The sequence below is a fragment of the Callithrix jacchus genome, chromosome 1 (genome assembly GCF_049354715.1).
Source record: "Callithrix jacchus isolate 240 chromosome 1, calJac240_pri, whole genome shotgun sequence".
NCBI lineage: Eukaryota > Metazoa > Chordata > Mammalia > Primates > Cebidae > Callithrix > Callithrix jacchus.
The window spans coordinates 16,265,464-16,284,120 of record NC_133502.1 but is presented as its reverse complement, the minus strand read 5'-3'; the positions used below and the strand labels follow the sequence as shown (position 1 = coordinate 16,284,120).

Here is an 18,657-nt window from a genome sequence, read left to right as displayed (position 1 = left end):
GACATCTTATTATGAACTTTAGGTGAAGAATAATATATAAAAGATTCTGGCTACTTATCTTTTCCTTGGATTAAAAACTCTTGTTCATATTTTACAGTTAAGAGACTTGGATAAAATAGTGAATTACTTTGAGCTTTTATCTTTAATTTTATTTGCTGACTTATCAATTTATGCAACCAAAAATAAATTGCCTGTGATTTAATTTCATAAATGTTAATAGATTTTCCTTATTTTTACTTACTGTTTGAATAGCAGTAATTACCCCTTCTATTTGTGTAGTTCCTCACCACAAGGAGTTCAGATGTCTTTATAGAGGCTCTATAATTAATCTCTATTATCCTCTCACCAAGGTTTTTAGAGAGGGTATTATTTTCTCTATGTTCCCAGATGGGAGAAACTGAGGCATAGCAAGATTAAACTGACATTATCTAGGCTAGTAATTTAGGTGGCTAGAGAGAAACCTGGTATGGTGATGTGCCGAGGTGCCTTAGTAAATAAGGAGAATGGAACATAGGTGATACCTGAACCCAAAAACCTGCCCAGGAAGTGATTTCTTATGTTATAGGCCAGAAAACACGGGGCGTGCACTTGTGGGCATGCACAGAAGTATTAGGAGAAAGACAGTGAGAGAGAGAGAGAAAGTGTCTGTGTGTGTGTGTGTGTGTGTGTGTGTGTGTGAGAGTGGGGATGGGTTCTTTTCTTAATTTAAGGAATACAGGAATACATATAAGACCTCATCTTCAAAATGGACTCAGTGGTAATAGTCCTTTCTTAAGAACATTTTTCAATGATACCATTCAATATAAGCAAGATAGAGGGGTTTTGTTTCTTTATATTTATTTATCTATTTATATATATATATATATATATATATTTATATATTTATATTTATATTTATAAATAATTTATTTTTTAGATAGAGCCTCGCTCTATCACCCAGGCTGGAGTACAGTGGTACGATTATGACCTACTACGGCCTCTGCCTCCCAGGTTTAAGCATTTCTCCTGCCTCAGCCTCCTGAGGACCTGGTATTACAGGCACCCGCTACCACATCCAGCTAATTTTTGTATTTTTAGTAAAGACGAGGTTTCACCATGTTGGTCAGGCTGATCTCGAACTCCTAACCTGAGGTGATCCACCCACCTCAGACTTCCAAAGTGCTGGGATTACAGGCATGAGCTGCTGTGCCCAGCCCCTGGTTTATTTTTAAACTTTCCACTGTTAGTTGAAGTGTCGTAAAATTATCTTTACTTCCTTTTTTTTTTTGAAAAATCTAAGTTGATTTTAGGAAAGAGATCTCACGTAGGACGTAGGAAGACACTGGTTTCTTTCAGTCGCATTATTATAGGGGACACTTGTTCTATACTGGTTTCATTTGATACCTGTTGAATGTGAAGTAAGAAATTGGCAACTGGCTCTAGTTTAGAGCCAGATGTATGAGCTAAGACTCATCTTTTTTGAGAAATTGCAATATCCGTGTAGGTAGTGCTGGTGCTTGGTCTGTGTGTAAATTACCCACAGTGCCTTGCATATGGTCGACATTCAATATTAGTTGATGAATTGAGCCAAATGGAAATTGAATTCACTGAGACTACTGTGGATGAGATACCAAGTATACTTACAGTCATTTATAGATTTTTTTTGTTTTTTTTTGTTTTTTGAGACGGAGTTTCGCTCTTATTACCCAGGCTGGAGTGCAATGGCACGATCTCGGCTCACCGCAACCTCTGCCTACTGGGTTCAGGCAATTCTCCTGCCTCAGCCTCCTGAGTAGCTGGGATTACAGGCACACACCACCATGTCCAGCTAATTTTTTTGTATTTTTAGTAGAGACGGGGTTTCACCATGTTGACCAGGATGGTCTCGATCTCTTGACCTCGTGATCCACCCGCCTCGGCCTCCCAAAGTGCTGGGATTACAGGCTTGAGCCACCGCGCCCGGCCAGTCATTTATAGTTTTTAAGGCTTAAAAGTATGTTGCACTATCAACTATGTGATGCAATTCTGTAATAAATTCTTTTAACAATGAAACAGATAATTTACCACAATGAGGTATTTTCCTAAGGAGTAAGTGACCCATGATGTTTTAGGATTTTTATGTTTTTAAAACATCTTAAGTTTAACATCAGATATTGCCAGAGTATTTATAAAAAATTAGTTTGGCCCTGGTAGTAAAGGTGCCTTTCATAATCAATACGCTTTCTCCCTTTCATTTACATGTTACTGGGTTGTTGGGGTGGTTTCTGTCTTCGACTTCTCCTGTGCTAGTTCATGGCCTCTGCAGGTGCATCACAAATGCTAGAGGTTTTGAAAGACAAACAGGTTTTTCAGTCTTTCAGATTTCAGGGAAACAAAAGTCACTCATTCTCTAAAAATTGTTTTAAGTGACCTGATTGTGAGATTTTTGTTCTGTTTTGTTTTGCAATCTAGGCAGCTATTTTTTATTCAAAGAATTCCCTCCACCCTAACCCACAGGATAAAGCTGGCCTCTGGGTAAACCTGTTTACCAGCTCTTAATGATGGTCTGCCTTCTAAGGCTGTATCAGATTTTTAACTAGCTCCTGTTCCAGAGTCCCACGTCCTTCTCCCTTGATCTTCTGGTCTCTGGCATTCTGAGTGTCTAACAGAACACTGTCTATACTGCAGAGGGCGGTTGAACACTTTGTCTGGGCTTTTTATTGAGAAAACAGAATTTGCCTGGAACAAAGGAAAACAGCAGGAGCTTGGGGCAGAAGGAGGGGGGGCATCGAGTTGATGTCTGAGTAGAAGCTGTATTTGTATTCTGAGGACCACAAGGACATCGCTGGCAGATTGGATTCTCCAGCCCTCGGTTCTTTTGTGTGTAGGAGAGGAGGTGAAGTCATACATCCAAGCTGGGTTGGGGGAAGCTCAAATTCTAATCATTTAGAGCACTTTTCTCAATACGCACTTCGGCGATAGCATTAACTGAGCTTCCTCTAAGCTACAATTTAAGGACGAAAATGCCTATGAATGGACAATAATTTGATGCAGAAAGTTCAAATTATACTGTGTGGTGCACAGTAGTATTGCACATTTTCATCACCTGCGATTTTTCTGCTTGTGAGTCCTTTCATCAGAGTGGGTAAACATAAATCTCTATGCTTTTAAATTGGCAGTTAAGAAAACCTGTTAATATGCGCTGCTGCATACTCTCCAGAAATCTGAGTCTCTGAGGAAGTGCTGTAACTGTAGGTTAAGATTGATAAGGCAGGATGTGGTTCTGTTTTCAGGGGTCCTTTGGAAGCAGTGTTCAGACGTAATGTTACTTGAATGTGTTTAAGCCATTACTGTGTTTTGAGATTTTATTAGTCTTCTGAGGCTGCCATAAGCGCGTGCGCACACACACACGCACACGCACACAGAGGTTGGGTGGCTTAGACCACAGATGTTTATTCTCTCACTGTTCTAAATGCTGGAAGTGTTAAGATCAAGGTGTCAGCAGGGTTGTTTCTTGTGAGGCCTCTCTCCTTGGCTTACAGACTGCTTCTTCTCCCTATGTCCTCATGTGGTCTGTCTTCTGTGCTCAAACGTCTCTGGTGTCTGTGTCCAAATTTCCTCTTTCTGTAAAGACACTCAGACTGGATTGGGGTCACATGAATTGGAACCCAGCCGTATGACCTCATTTGACCTTACTTCCCTCTAAAGACCCTAGCTCCAAATACCTTCTCATTCTAGGGTGCCAGGAGTTTAATGTCAACTTTGGGGGACAATATCATATAACAAGAAACGTGATGTTACTTAGGGAAAAAGCCAGTGGTATGAATGAGTGGATCTAGAAAGTGCCTTGAGCAGTCACCTTCCCCCAGCACCGTAATCAATGCCTGTAATCTAATGGGAAGAAACACAGACTTCAGAGCCTGCTTCCAATCCAGCTTCACAGCCCTCGATGAGAGGCTGAATGACCCCGAAGCAGTTTAGCAACTCAGAAGAGAGGGTCACAGCAGCCACGCCTAAAGCCACCATGAGGAGAGACCGTGCACACGCAGCCCGCAACACTGTGCCCCGCTGGTGGGTACCACTCGAGTTCTGCCGATTGTACACTATCTTACCGATTGCCGTGGCTGCTGTTAGTAGCACCCACCCTACATGCTCCTGATTGAGTGAGTTTCTGTGGCATCATCTGCTCTGGGGTTGCTACTCCCTTTATATTGTAAAGTCCCAAAAGGAGCTTTTGGTCATCAACAAGTACTTTTTTTCTTTTCTTTTTGAGACAGAGTCTTGCTCTGTTACTTGCCCAGGCTACAGTGCCGTGGTATGTTCTCAGCTCACAGCAACCTCCACCTCCTGGGTTCAAGCAATTCTCCTGCCTCAGCTTCCCGAGTAGCAGGGATTATGGGTGTGTACTACCACACCCAACTAATTTTTGTATTTTTAGTAGAGATGGCGTTTTACTGTGTCAGGCAGGCAGGTCTCAAACTCCTGACCTCAGATGATCTGCCGACCTCGGCCTCCCAGAGTAGTAGGATTACAGGTGTGAGCAACTGCTCCCAGCCAACAAATGCTTTTTATTGTAGTCCTCGTGAGCTTGTGCCGTCTTGCTGCCCTGGACTTGGTTCAGGTCCCCACTTTTTTCTTTGTCATTTATTCTAAGCCCACGTAGAGTTGAGAAACTGCCATATATTGGCTTTCCTGCTGCCCTCGTTCCAAGGCAACCTGAGAATTCCTAGCAGATTGGCAGCTGGGAGCCCCATTCCATTCATCCTACTCCACCCCCTCTTCAGTCATTGAAAATCCTCTCCTCATTCTTTTTTAATGGAGGTGAAATTCCTATAATATTATCCACTTTAGTATATCAAAAAGTTAAAAACAGAATTATATGATCCAACAATTCCATTTGAAGGCGTATTCCCAAAAGGACTGAAAGCAGAGACTCAGAGGGATATTTGCACACCCATGTTCATGGCCGCATTACTTACAATAGTTAAAAAGTGGAAGCCACCCAGGTGTCCATCCAAGGACAAATGGACAAACAGAATAGTATTCAGCCATAAGAGGAAAGAAATTCTGACACAGATGACACAAATGGACAATTCCACTTACGTGAGGTACCTAGGAGTCAAATGCATAGAGACAGAAAATGAATGGAGGTTGCCAGGGGTTCGGTGGAGGGGAGAATGGGTATAGAGTTTCATTTTTGCAAAATGAAAAGAATTCTAGAAATGGGTGGTGACCTTGTACTACCATGTCAGCCTAGCCTATCCTCCTAAACAAGCCTGATCACCCGTCACTTCTCTTGAAAGCCGTCACATCCATTTTGTCTGAATGTTGCGAACCTCACATTTGTTCTTGACATGCTTCCCTTTCTCCTAGCAGTTGGTCACCAATTTCTATGCTTTTTGCTCCCTCACTCTTCTTCAAACCAGTCCACGGGTTCATTACCACCCTAGTTCAGTCTGCTGTCCTCTCTTCCAGGACTGCAGCCACAGCCTCCCCAGAGCCCCTGACATCTGCTTCTCCCCACTCACATCTCTTTCCCACCACAGAATTTATTTCATGTGAGCATAAACCTGATGATGACCTCTTCTAGCCTCCTGCCCCTGGCTTCTTGCTGTGGGTTGAACTGTGCCTCCCAAAAGATATGCTCAGATCCCAACCCCTGGGACCTGGGAGTGTAACCCGTTTTGGGAATGGGGCTGTTGCAGGTGTAATTAGGATGTCAGTTAAGTGAGGTCATACAGGAGTATGGTGGGCCCTTAATCCAGTGTCATTGGTGTCCTTGTAAGACAGGAGAAGAGACAGGGAGACAGACAAAGAGGGCAGATGGTCATGAAGACAGAGGCAGAGGAGGGAGCAAGGCATCTGGAAGCCAGAGATTGTGAGCCAGCTCCATGAGACAGGAGAGAGGCAGGAGAAGTCTCTCCCTCAGCCTGAGGTGGGACCAGCCCTTTGGACACTGTCTCGGCCTCCAGAACTGTGAGAGAAGTGTGTTGTGTTAAGCCCTACAGTTTGTGGTGCTTTGCTGCTGCAGCCCTGGAGCACTCACACACTTACAGACCCCGCCCAGCCTCTTGGCTCTGAGAACAAGGACTGATCCAGCCTGCTCTGCTCAGGGTTCCCTGTGAGTGCAGCTGCTCCTCCCCGGCTCTCCAACCTGCAGCCGTGCTCTCTGTACTTCAGCAATACCCTTGCTCAGACCCTGTGAAAGAATGATACCAGAGGCCAGGTGCGGTGGCTCACACCTGTAATCCCAAGGTGGGCGGATCACCTGAGGTCAGGAGACCAGCCTGACCAACATGAAGAAATCATCGTCTCTACTAAAAATGCAAAATTAGTTGGGCATGGTGGTGCATGCCTGTAATCCCAGGTACTTGAGAAGCTGAGGCAGGAGAATTGTTTGAACCTGGGAGGTGAGGGTTGCAGCGAGCTTAGATCACACCATTGCACTCCAGCCTGGGCAACAAGAGTGAAACTCCATCTCAAAAAAAAGAATAATACCAGAGGCAGGGTGGCTTCAGCAGCAGACACTGACTTCTCACAGTGCCGGTGGCTGGAAAGCCCACGATCAAGGTGCAGGCAGGTTGGTTGTCTGGAGGGGGCTTGCCTCCTGGTTCACAGATGGTCGTATTCTCACTGTGTCCTCACATGGCAAAAATGGGACATGGGAGCTCTCCAGGGCCTCTTTGATGAGGGCATTGATCCATTCATGGGGCTCCACCCTCATGACCCAATCACCTCCCAAAGGCTCTGCTTCCCAACACCATCACATTTGGAGTGAGGATTTCAACATTTGAATTTTGGGAGTGCATTAACATTCTGCCTAGAACAGATACAGAGTAAAATGCTTGCGATGCTAGCTACAGAAGAAAGATGTCATACAAGAAAGGACCACATTTGCTTAAATGGGTAGGGACAGAATCATGGTTTCTTCTACTCGTGTTCATATGTGATTGGACTTTGTTATCTCAACTCTAGTGGAGGGTGTTGGTAAGGAGGATTTGAGGTTTTGCTGATAAAAATAAGCCAGGTGTGGTGGTGTGTACCTGTAGTCCCAGCTACGTGGGAGACTGAGGCCGGAGAATCACTGAATCCCAGGAGTTCAAGGCTGCAGTGTGCTCCACTTGCACCTGGGAATAGCTCTACTGCACTCCAGCCTGCGCAACATAGCAAGACCCCATCTCTAAAAATCAAAAGCAAAATTTTAAAAAAGCCCAGCTTTGTAGTTTTCTGGTTTTCTCTGGTGAGGTCTTTAGTTATTTCCTTTCTGTTGTGCTTTAGAGATGTGCCATGCCTGTCCCCCTTTCTTCTGATCCTCTTATAAGGTTGGAGATTAAAGCACAAGCAACTCCTAACCCCTGTAGGGTTTTAGCTAAAGTTCTGGGGTGCTTTTTTTCCTCATCCCTTTACCTTTTGTCTTCAGTTAGAAGATATGATGGGGTCCAGGTTCTGAACAAGAAGTCTATCTGCTAATGGCCCAAATATTTTCTTTTTGCAGGTTCACTACAACATTGGCAAAAACCTGGCTGATAAAGGCAACCAGACAGCCGCCATCAGATATTACCGGGAAGCTGTAAGGTATGGCGAGTATGTCGTATAGAGAAATTACGCACACAGATCATTTTCACTTTCTAGTATGAAACACCTGTTCCATTAAGGACCTCAACTTTACAATACCCGTGCCAATTCCTGAGAGTTTAGCAAAAACATACTACTGAGCATTTAATGGTCAGCTTGGTTTTTATTTCAACTTCCAGATTAAATCCCAAGTATGTTCATGCCATGAATAATCTTGGAAATATCTTAAAAGAAAGGAATGAACTACAGGAAGCTGAGGAGCTGCTGTCTTTGGCTGTTCAAATACAGTAAGCATTGCTTTTATAATGATGTAGTGACGAAGGAGCTCTTGCATTCTGGCGTCTAAGCCTTTCTTGTTTATCCTTGTTGAAACTGCTCCTCTAGGCCAGACTTTGCTGCTGCATGGATGAATCTAGGCATAGTGCAGAACAGCCTGAAACGGTTTGAAGCAGCCGAGCAAAGTTACCGGACGGCGATTAAACACAGAAGGAAATACCCAGATTGTTACTACAACCTCGGGCGTCTGGTAAGCTTGGGGTGCCCTGTGCCTGTGGAAGAAAGATGGGTTCTTTTTCTTATTTATAGTAAAATGACATAGTAGCACCCTCCTAGCCCAATCAGTTTTATAAAGTTCTTTCACATGTTTTCATCTCTTTTGAAGGTAGCTATTTGATTTCCTTGTGAGTAATATTTTAAATCTATCATTAGAGAGTGGTACACCATGAATTAGCCAAGTTTAAGAGGTCACCCAGGCAACAAGTTAAGCCAAGGAATAAATTAAAATGTTAAAATCCCGTCCACCCTGTAAAACAATGCTCCAATGGGTAACTTCCTGATAAACATCAGTCTCTGATTTTAAAGCAAGAATTTAATACAAACAGAGATTAAAGAAAAAAATCCCCTATAATCCCAGCACTTTGGGAGACTGAGGCGGGTGGATCACGAGGTCAAGAGATCGAGACCATCTTGGTCAACATGGTGAAACTCTGTCTCTACTAAAAATAAAAAAATTTAACTGGGCATGGTGGTGCACACCTGTAGTCCCAGCTACTTGGGAGGCTGAGGCAGGAGAATTGATTGAACCTAGGAGGCGGAGGTTGCAGTGAGCCGGGATTGCGCCATTGCACTTCAGCCTGGGTAACAAGAGCGAAACTCTGTCTCAAAAAAAAAAAAAAGAAAAGAAAAAAGAAACAAATCCGTAATATGATTTCTGAGCTCCCTGTTCTCCTTCCTTAAAGGAGCAGAGCTCTCCATCTGCACAGAGCATTTCCCCCTAAACAGACAGCTTTAGAGGGCTCGGGATTTATTTGAAAGGGCTGTGACATTATTTGATGGAAATAGAAAATAATGCGTTCAATTAGTAGCTTTATATTTTTGGTTATTGACAGGATGTTTATGAAGATCTGATTGCTCTTGATTTTCTTGACTAAAATAAAATGAGACACACACACACAAAGCAAAATTCTTTAAACACGAATGGTTGTATTCTCCCTATAAATCAACCACTTAATTTGGTTTCAAGAAACCAAATATATATGTTCTTACTATATTTAGATGTATTCGATAAAAATTGTTAATTTAAAAAAATTTTGTTCATTTTAACCAAACTAGAATACATGCATAGCAATGTGACTTTAAAAGAAGTTTATATGTAAATTTCCAGATTTTATTCAGCTTAGCCTTACAGGTAGGAAAGCACCCTTATGTTCTAAAGAGATGCCTGCTTACCCTCATTTTAAAGGCCTGAAGCCTCTTGGTTTAAGGAGTTGTTGTATTGTCAAAACTGGTAGTTCCCTTGGCTGCTTGTCGCAGGGTGATGGCTTCAAAGTTACTTGATGGAGCTGGAGCACTTGGTTATGCAAGCCCTGAGGTCTGGCAGTCCCAATGGCACGGCCGTGGTGCACGCCATGGCATCTGGTGTTTCTGCTGATAACAGGCATGACTGGCTTGGAGAGGGAGGTCATGATGGCTGCAAGGAAGGGACTGGACCCACACGAGGTACTACTCCCAAAGGCAGCTTCAGGTACCAAGGAAGACCCTAATTTAGTCCCTTCAATCACCAACAAGAGAATAGTGGTGTACCTGAAGAGGACAACAGTGCCGTCATCTGGTTTGGGCTGCACAAAGGCAAGAGCCAGCAGTGCCTCAGCTGTGGAACCCATTACAAGCTGGTGCCCCACCAGCTGGCACACTGAGCGCCTGCACCAAGTTACTCAAAATGTGCTGTAAAGTTTCTTCTTTCCGAAAGACTAGCCCTTTGCATAGGCTCTTTCTCTCTCTGCCAAAAACAAAAAACAACAACAAAAAAACTAGTAGTTCCCAAAATTGATATGCATCTAGACCATTCCACCCCATCTGACATTTAGGGAATCAAAGGCTCTATAGAGAATCTGTATTTTTAAAATAACAATAACAAGCTGGGCGCAGTGGCTTACACCTGTAATCCCATCACTTTGGGAGGCCGAGGCAGGCGGATCACTTGAGGTCAGGAGTTGGAGACCAGCCTGGCCAACATGGTGAAACACCCTCTCTACTAAAAACACAAAAAATAGCCAGACATGGTGGTGCACACCTGTAATCCCAGCCACTTGGGAGGCTGAGGCAGGAGAATCACTTGAACCTGGGAGGTGGAAGTTGGAGTGAGCCAAGATCATGGCACTGCACTCCAGCCTGGGTGCCACAAAAATATTAAGTAAAATAACAATAATGAATCACCCAGGTGATTCCAATACCCTATCCTTGGCCCTGCACCCGGGAAGCAGCTCTGTCCGAACTTGGATGACAGAGTGATCACGTCGGAGCAGAAGCCATGGTTTATGGGGAGCGATCCTAAAAACACTGACTGCTTTAAATTTCTAGGAAAACCAGGCTTTGGTTTTTACCATAATGTGAATGTCTTTGGTCTTACTGTCATTGTTTCTGGACTGGGTAGCCATGATTTTGTGAGCTGTGGAGAAAGAATCTTAGAAATGGAGAAAACAAGATGGCAGGAATGTCTGGCTAACTAATGATAAAATGTGACCTTTCCCCCTTGGGAGAAGTCCCTTTACATGGACAAGTAATGCTTGCGTTATAAATATTAAAGTGAAGTGGTTGCATGTATTAGTCCGTTTTCACAATGCTGAGACTGGGTAATTTATAAAGAAAAAGAAGTGTAATGGGCTCACAGTTCCACATGGCTGGGGAGGCCTCACAATCATGGCGGAAGGTGAAAGGCACATCTTACATGGCAGCAGGAGAGAATAAGAGCCAAGCAAAAGAAGTTTCCCCTTATAAAACCATCAGATCTCATGAGATGTACTCATTACCATGAGAACAGTATGGAGGAACCACCCCAATGATTTAATTATCTCCCACTGGCTCCCTCCCACAACATATGGGAATTATGGGAGGTATAATTCAAGATGTGATTGGGGGGGGACAGAGCCAAACCATATCATTGCATTTTTTTATTCAAAAAATGCAAAACATGTTTCAGTTATGATGTGCCATAGGAAGATACCATTTCTATGTGCTTACTCCAGTGTGGAAAAGGGGAATTATTTCTTCCTGGCACAGAGGCAAGGGTGACAGGAATGTGGCTGAATCCATGGAATGGCATGATGCTTGAATATGGAAAATTAATGGCAAGATGTTCCTTTGTCTCATATTAACTTTCTCCAGAACCGCTGACCTTGTGTGCATTTCTGTACTTTTACATTTTAAAATTATATGTTTTATGACCTAGTACCTGCTTTGATGTTGAAACCGCTTTCTCTGAAAGACCTGAAGATTCCAGGGGAGCTGAACTATTATAATGATGGGCTGTTTGTTCCTGGGGGGAAGGGAGGCTGTAAAACCTCAGCATAATGCTCTGAGTGGTGACTTGAAAATTCAATCACATATAAAGCAGGGGCGATCCTCACAAAGTTTGTGAAGTGAGAATAGGGGTTGGGTGGTGGATGGGAGCACATGAGGTCATGCATTTGGGTGGTTATGAATATATGGGTGCAGGGATTACTGTTTCTGTTTGCTGTATCTGTTAAACTAGTACTCAAGTGACTAAATACGAGACTTGATATTCATATGAGTTCTTCTTTCATTCCTTTTTCTCTTTTTCTGGAGGTTGCTCTTCTTTTCCTTCATTGCTCACAAAGTGAGTAGGTCGCCTGTGGCCTCACAGATTGTCCTTTAGGCTCTAAACGGTCTTCTTCCCTCTCCTAGTAACTGCCTTTCGCTGCAGTTCCTTGGGATTTGGAAAACAGCGGATTTAAAATAAATGCTCCTTCTGTAAGAGTTATATCCAAAGGGAGGAACATAGACTATAAAGTACCAGCTTTTATCATGTGCTGTAGTCCTTGAGATTCATTACACTTTCACTTGGAAGATCATCTATAGCATTGAACAGATTGAGACCTTGTACTGCTCTTTGTGTATATTGTTTACTAATTACACTACCATGAAATGGTCTTCCTGTGTTCCCTTCAGCCAACTGTTCCTGCTTATTTAAGGCTTTTGCTCTCCATTGTGGTTTAATTATCCAGCTTTTTCCTGCTTGACAGCTTAAAAGCATTAAGAGCTTAATCTTCAACAACTCAACCAACCCATTTATACATTGGCAAATAAGAACTTAATAACTTAAGAGGTTTTTTTTTGTTGTTTTTTTTTTGAACCGGAGTTTCACTTTTGTTACCCAGGCTGGAGTGCAATGGCGCAATCTCGGCTCACCGCAACCTCCGCCTCCTGGGTTCAGGCAATTCTCCTGCCTTAGCCTCCTGAGTAGCTGGGATTACAGGCATGCACCACCATGCCCAGCTAATTTTTCGTATTTTTAGTAGAGACGGGGTTTCACCATGTTGACCAGGATGGTCTCGATCTCTTGACCTCGTGATCCACCTGCCTCGGCCTCCCAAAGTGCTGGGATTACAGGCGTGAGCCACCGTGCCCGGCCAAGAGGTTTTTTGGTTTGTTTGTTTGTTTTAAGAAATCACTCTCTGGTAACAGGAGACAGAGATTTGTTTTGATTTCTAGACCCCAGTTTGGAGAGAATATAAGGCAGCTCCCTTGTGGAATAGGAAATCAGGAAGAGCGGGATTACTGGGACATAGTACTGATCTTAAAAAGTTACAGTAATAGTGACTGGAGGGATTATTGAAGACAATTCACAATGGAAGAACTGGATGTATCCAGGAAAACAGAAACCATTCTAAGTGTTTTAGATAGAGAAGATTTAATATAAGGAATTGGTTACACTGTCATTGTAAGGCTGGATGAACAAAAATGTGATGGTAACATGAACTCAGAGATTAAAGGGAATCCTGGAGTTTGGGGGAACAGACAGGAGGGTGTGGCACTACCAGGATTTAAGAACTCATAAGAGGTTACAATCTCTGGACCTACCACAACTTCAAGAGATGTGATCATGGGGGACAGACTACTGCTCCCACCCTGCTTGCTGACGCCACCCTGGGACGGTAGAGGAGGGGACATAACCTCTTCAGAAACACTGCCGGGGAAAGAAAGGAGACAGTGAGAGTGGGAGGAAAGGACTGCTCCCCTTTCCCCACCATCCAGTGCCTGTTGACAGAAAGGAACCAAGTGGTGAAGAAGCCTAGGAAATGGAGTTGCAGACTCCCAGCCCCTGCTTGTCAGAGCAGAGTACAGAAGGGTGGGCGTAGGACTACCGGGTGACTGATGTTTCCCATCCACTTCCCAGATGAGCAGTTCTGGTTAAATTATCGCTTTTCTCTGCATCCCTGAAAGAGTTTGTTCCCTTTGTGTAGATGCTATAAGGTGAGCAGAGTTTGAGACAAAATGAAACTAAATTTTATCTGATTCAGTCTATTCTTCAATACATAGTGATAATAATTGCAGTAATAACAGTAAAATAGTGAAGATTTTGTCATGTTGGGTAAATGAAGTTATGTTGATTGTTCTGGGTATGTTCAAATGTCACCATGAATTTTGTCCAAGTGACTCAAATGCATATCACTTGGTGGAGTGGATTAACCTGAGGAATTGCTGGAACGTCAAATAGATAATTGTTAGAATAATTAAGCATCCCAAATTATTTTAATTTTCTGACCTTTCCCTATCATTTCCTCATTAAAGGGGTAAAAATACTGTAACTTGAATTTCTGAGTCTCATGGGAAATTCTGATATTTTCAGCAAATGATTCATTAACACTTTCTTTTTCTTGCATAATATGCTACCAGTTTGCTGTGCAGCGTAGGACAAGTCAAAATGTTTTTGTTGTCTACAGAAAAGACAGACTTGGCAGTAAGTAAGGAAACAGCCTTAAGCTCTGACAAATTGTAATCATTTGTACTTTTTGCAGAGTTAAAGGGATAAAGCACACTCAAATAAAATGTGCATTTGAACTGCAATAAGAGGGCAACAGGGTCACCTGCTGAAAAAAATCCATCTCTCTCTCTGTGTTTTTATTAATTATGAAAATTGAGAGCTAGTTATTTTGTATTCTGTTACCAATGTTAACATTCCCTCTCAAACAAATCTGGAAGCATTCCCGTTGAGAACTGGAACCAGGTAAGGATGCCCACTCTCACCACTCTTATTCAACCTGGTACTGGAAGTCCTAGCCAGAGCAATCAGGCAAGAAAAAGAAATAAAAGATATATATATAGGAAAAGAAGAAATCAAGCTATCTCTCTTCATAGACAATGTGATTCTACACCTAGAAAACCCTGCAGACTTTACCAGAAGGCTCCTAGACCTCATAAACAACTTCAGTAATGTTTCAGGATACAAAGTTAGTGTACAAAAATAAGAAACATATCTATACACCAATAACATTCAAGCTGAGAGCCAAATCAAGAATGCAATCCCATTTACAATAGCCATAAAAAGAAAAAAAAAACCTGAGAATTCAGCTAATCAAGGAGGTAAAGGATCTCTGCAAGTAGAACTACAAAACACTGCTGAAAGAAATCAGAGATGACATAAACAAGTGGAAGAACATTTCATGACCATGAATTGGAAATCAATATTGTTCAAATGGCTATACTGCCCAAAGCAATCTATAGATTCAACACTGTTTCTATGACTACCAGCATCATTTTTCACATAATTAGAACTATTCTTAAATTGATATTGAACCAAAAAAGAACCTGAATAGCCAAAGCAATCCCAAACATAAAGAAGAAAGCCAGAGGCATCATATTACCTGACTTTAAACTATATTTTAAGGCTACACTAACCAAAACAGTATGGTACTGGTGCAAAAACAGACCCAAAGTAGAGTGTAGCAGAATAAAGAACCCAGAAATAAAGCCACACACCAACAGCCATGTGGTCCTCAACCAAATTTTTTTTAAAGCAATGGGGAAAGGGCTTCCTAGTCAATAAATAGTGCTGGGATAGCTGGCCAGCCATACACAAAAGAGTGAAAAATTAACTCAAGATAGATTAAAAATTTAAATGTAAGACCTCAAACTACAGGAATCCTAGGAGAGGCTGAGTACAGTGGCTCACACCTGTAATCCCAGCACTTTGGAAAATACTAGAAGAAAACCTAGGAAACACTATTCTAGATATCATCCCTGGGAAAGAATTGATGACTAAGTCCTCAGAAGCAATTGCAATGAAAACAAAAATTGACAAGTGGGACCTAATTAAACCAAAAGGTTTCTGCACAGCAAAAGAAACTATCAAGAGAGTAAACAGACGACCTACAGAATGGGAGAGAATATTCATAAACTATGCATCCAACAAAAGTCTAATATCCAGATCTGTAAGTAAGAAATCAACAAGCAAAAAACAACATCATTAAAAAGTGGGCAAAAGGCATGACCAGACACTTCTCAAAAGAAGGCATACAAGCAGCCAACAAACATGAGAAAATGCTCATCATCTCTAATCATTCGAGAAATGCAAATCAAAACCACAATTGAGATACATTTCACACCAGTGGCCATTATCAAAAAGTGAAAAAACAACAGTTACTGGCAAGGCTGTGGGAGAAAAAGGAATGCTTAGACACTGTATATGATTCAGACACTATGAAAAGCAGTTTAGAGATTTCTCAAAGAACTTAAAACTGCCATTCCACCCAGCAGTCTCACGACTGGTTATATGTCCAAAAGAAATCATTCCACAAAAAACACACATGTTGCCAGGCTCACACCTGTAATCGCAGCACTTTGGGAGACCAAGGCAGGTGGATCATGAGGTCAGGAGTTCAAGACCACCTTGGCCAAGATGGTAAAAGCCCATATCTACTAAAAATACTAAAATTAGCCAGGCGTGGGGTGGGGGGGCTCCCTGTAATCCCAGCTATTCAGGAGGCTGAGGCAGAGAATTGCTTGAACCCGGGAGGTGGAGGTTGCAGTGAGCCAAGATTGCACCACTGCACTCCAGCCTGAGCAACAGAGCGAGACTGTCTTTAAAAAAAAAAAAAGACACATGCATTCTTATGTTCATCACAGCACTACTCACAATAGCAAAGACACCGAATCAACCTAGGTGCCCTCCACTGTAGACTGGAAGAAGAAAATGTGGTACATATCCCCCATGTAATACCATGCAGCCATAAAAAAGAATGAAATCATGTCCTTTGCAGCAACATGGATGCCACTATCTTAGGCAAATAAATGCAGGAACAGAAAGCCAAATGCTGCCTGTTCTCATAAGTGAGCGCTAAACATTGGGTACTCATGGACATAAAGATGACAACCATAGACACTTGGGACCATGAGAGTGGGAAGGCAGAGAGGCCAACTAGGATTGAAACACTAACTATTGGGTACTATGCTCACTATCTGGATGACAGGATCATTCATGTCCCAAACCTCAGCATCACCCAATTTACCCATGTGACAAACCTGCACATATACATTCTGAATCTAAAATAAAAGTTGAAGGTCGAATGTGGTGGTTCACACTTGTGATCCCAGCACTGGTGGAGGCCAAGGTGGGCAGATCAGTTGAGGCCAGGAATTTGAAACCAGCCTGGGCAACATCGTGAAACTTCATCTCTGCTAAAAATACAAAAATCAGCCAGGCATGGTAACACAACGTCTGTGATCCCAGCTATTCAGGAGGCTGAAGCACAAGAATTGTTCAAACTTGGGGGGCAGAGGTTGCAGTGAGCCAAGATCGTGCCACTGGACTCCAGCCTGGGCAACAGAGCAAGACTCTGTTTCAAAATAAATAAATATATAAACGTTTTTTAAAAGTTGAAATTATAAAAAATAAAGCAACAGGTATTTTTCTGCTTTCTAAATGAAGCAAACAGACTTGAAATTACCAAGAGGTTTTACCTTACCTTAGGAGACTTTTTAAAAAGTATGTCTGATATGCTGTTGTTTTTATATTTACTTTAGACACAGGCAGGAAGAGACCCCGAGACCACCCTTCACAAGGTGAATTGGACACATAGCTTTTGATCATGTGAAATATTTTGTTTGCTATTCTAAGTAATACTTTATCAACAATGAACTTATGAAGTCTTTTGTGAGAAAGACTAATGATTCGATGTTTTTCAGCATTTCAGCAATCTGAAATATGAGTTGATTCCTAAAATAACTAAGTAACGGGAAATAGGACTTTATGCGTTTGGACCTTGTTCTTACTCCTGCTTTACCATTTCTAATCTGTAACTTTGGGCTCGTTCATTTCCTCCTGTCTTAGTTGCTTCATCTGTAAAATGGGGATAACGATAATATCTACTTCATTGGTATTGTTTTGAGGATTAAATGAGTTGATATGAAAAACTACAAGCTCCATAAATTAAAGTTAGGTTGGTTTTTTATTTTTGTGTGTTGGGCTTTTTCTTTTTTTTTTTTTTTTCTTTAATAATGTCTTAGAAAGAGGAAGCAGGGATCTTGGAATATTGATTTTTTTGATGTGTGTGATTTTCAGTATGCAGATCTCAATCGCCATGTGGATGCCTTGAATGCGTGGAGAAATGCCACCGTGCTGAAACCAGAGCACAGCCTTGCCTGGAACAACATGATAATACTCCTCGACAATACAGGTACAGAAGTCACAGGAGAGGCTCCATAGTCAAGTACCGCTGAAGACTTAGGAAACAGAGACTGTTGTGCTTTATTCCTCCCTAATTTAAAAAAACTAATATGAAGTTAAATATTTTCTATTACAAAAATGTCTTTTCTTCGAGAAAACTGAATTTCTGGGGCTGGGCGCAGTAGCTCATGCCTATAATCTCAGCACTTTGGGAGGCGGAGATGGGCAGATCAGCTGGGGTCAGGAAATCAAGGCCGTCCTGGCTAACATGGTGAAACCTCATCTCTACTACAAAAAATTAGCCGTGCATGGTGGTGCATGCCTGTAATCTCAGCTACTTGGAAGCCTGAGGCAGGAGAATCACTTGAACGCAGGAGGCAGAGGTTGCAATGAGCTGAGACCATGCCGTTGCACTCCACCCTGGGCAACGAGTGAAACTCCATCTCAGAAAAAAAGAAAATTGAATTTCTTTGGACATACTAGAATGTGAATGTCTGGGAAAGTGACACTCCACATAGAACTGGTGTTGAGTACTGAGGGAGAGGTGTGACGGTATCTTTTCCACCAGTGGCCATCCTCTGGGGTACTGGGAGCACCTAGAAGTGAGCAAGAATGACCTTAGGGCTAATGAAATGGTTGGTGCTAGGTCCATACCCTAAGTTCATGGATTTCACTCAAGGGAGCCCTCTTAGTCTACACTCAGAGCCATGGATTCTTACCTTTCTTTTTTTTTTGAGATGGAGTCTCACTCTGTCACCTAGACTGGAGTGCAGTGGTGTGATCTTGACTGACTGCAACCTCCACCTTCTGGGTTCAAGCAATTCTCCTGCCTCAGCCTCCTGAGTAGCTGAGATTACAGGCATACACCACCACGCCTGGCTAATTTTGGTATTTTTAGGAGAGACGGGATTTTACCATGTTGGTCAGGCTGGTCTCGAACTCCTGACCTCACGATCTGCCAGCCTCAGCGTCTCAAAGTGGGATTCTTTTTATATGATGCTAATCGACTTGAAGATCTAGTTTCTTATTCCTTAGCAGACCAGATTCAATCAATTAGGAGTTACTCTGCCTCCCTCACTTTAAAAATCCAAACGTTCTTTAAGAAATGATGGCATTAGGCACAGAAAGGCAAATATCACATGCTCTCACTCATGGGGTAT

The 18,657-nt window shown here is 42.4% G+C and overlaps 1 protein-coding gene across 11 annotated transcripts in view; it reads left to right on the top strand.

Annotated features, from left to right (window-relative positions):
- Positions 1-18,657, top strand: part of TMTC4 (transmembrane O-mannosyltransferase targeting cadherins 4) — a 68,434-nt gene that overhangs the window by 40,408 nt on the left and 9,369 nt on the right. For 6 of the 11 annotated variants that reach the window (XM_035293458.3, XM_008996716.5, XM_078375590.1 and 3 more), the window contains exons 12-15: positions 7,454-7,533; positions 7,713-7,820; positions 7,918-8,059; positions 17,393-17,507. In XM_035293458.3, coding sequence (XP_035149349.1) covers positions 7,454-7,533; positions 7,713-7,820; positions 7,918-8,059; positions 17,393-17,507 — 445 coding nt within the window. Of the gene's footprint in view, positions 1-7,453; positions 7,534-7,712; positions 7,821-7,917; positions 8,060-16,854; positions 16,894-17,392; positions 17,508-18,657 lie in introns of all 11 variants that reach the window. The other 5 variants (XM_078375573.1, XM_008996657.5, XM_008996611.5 and 2 more) reach the window with 1 other exon arrangement.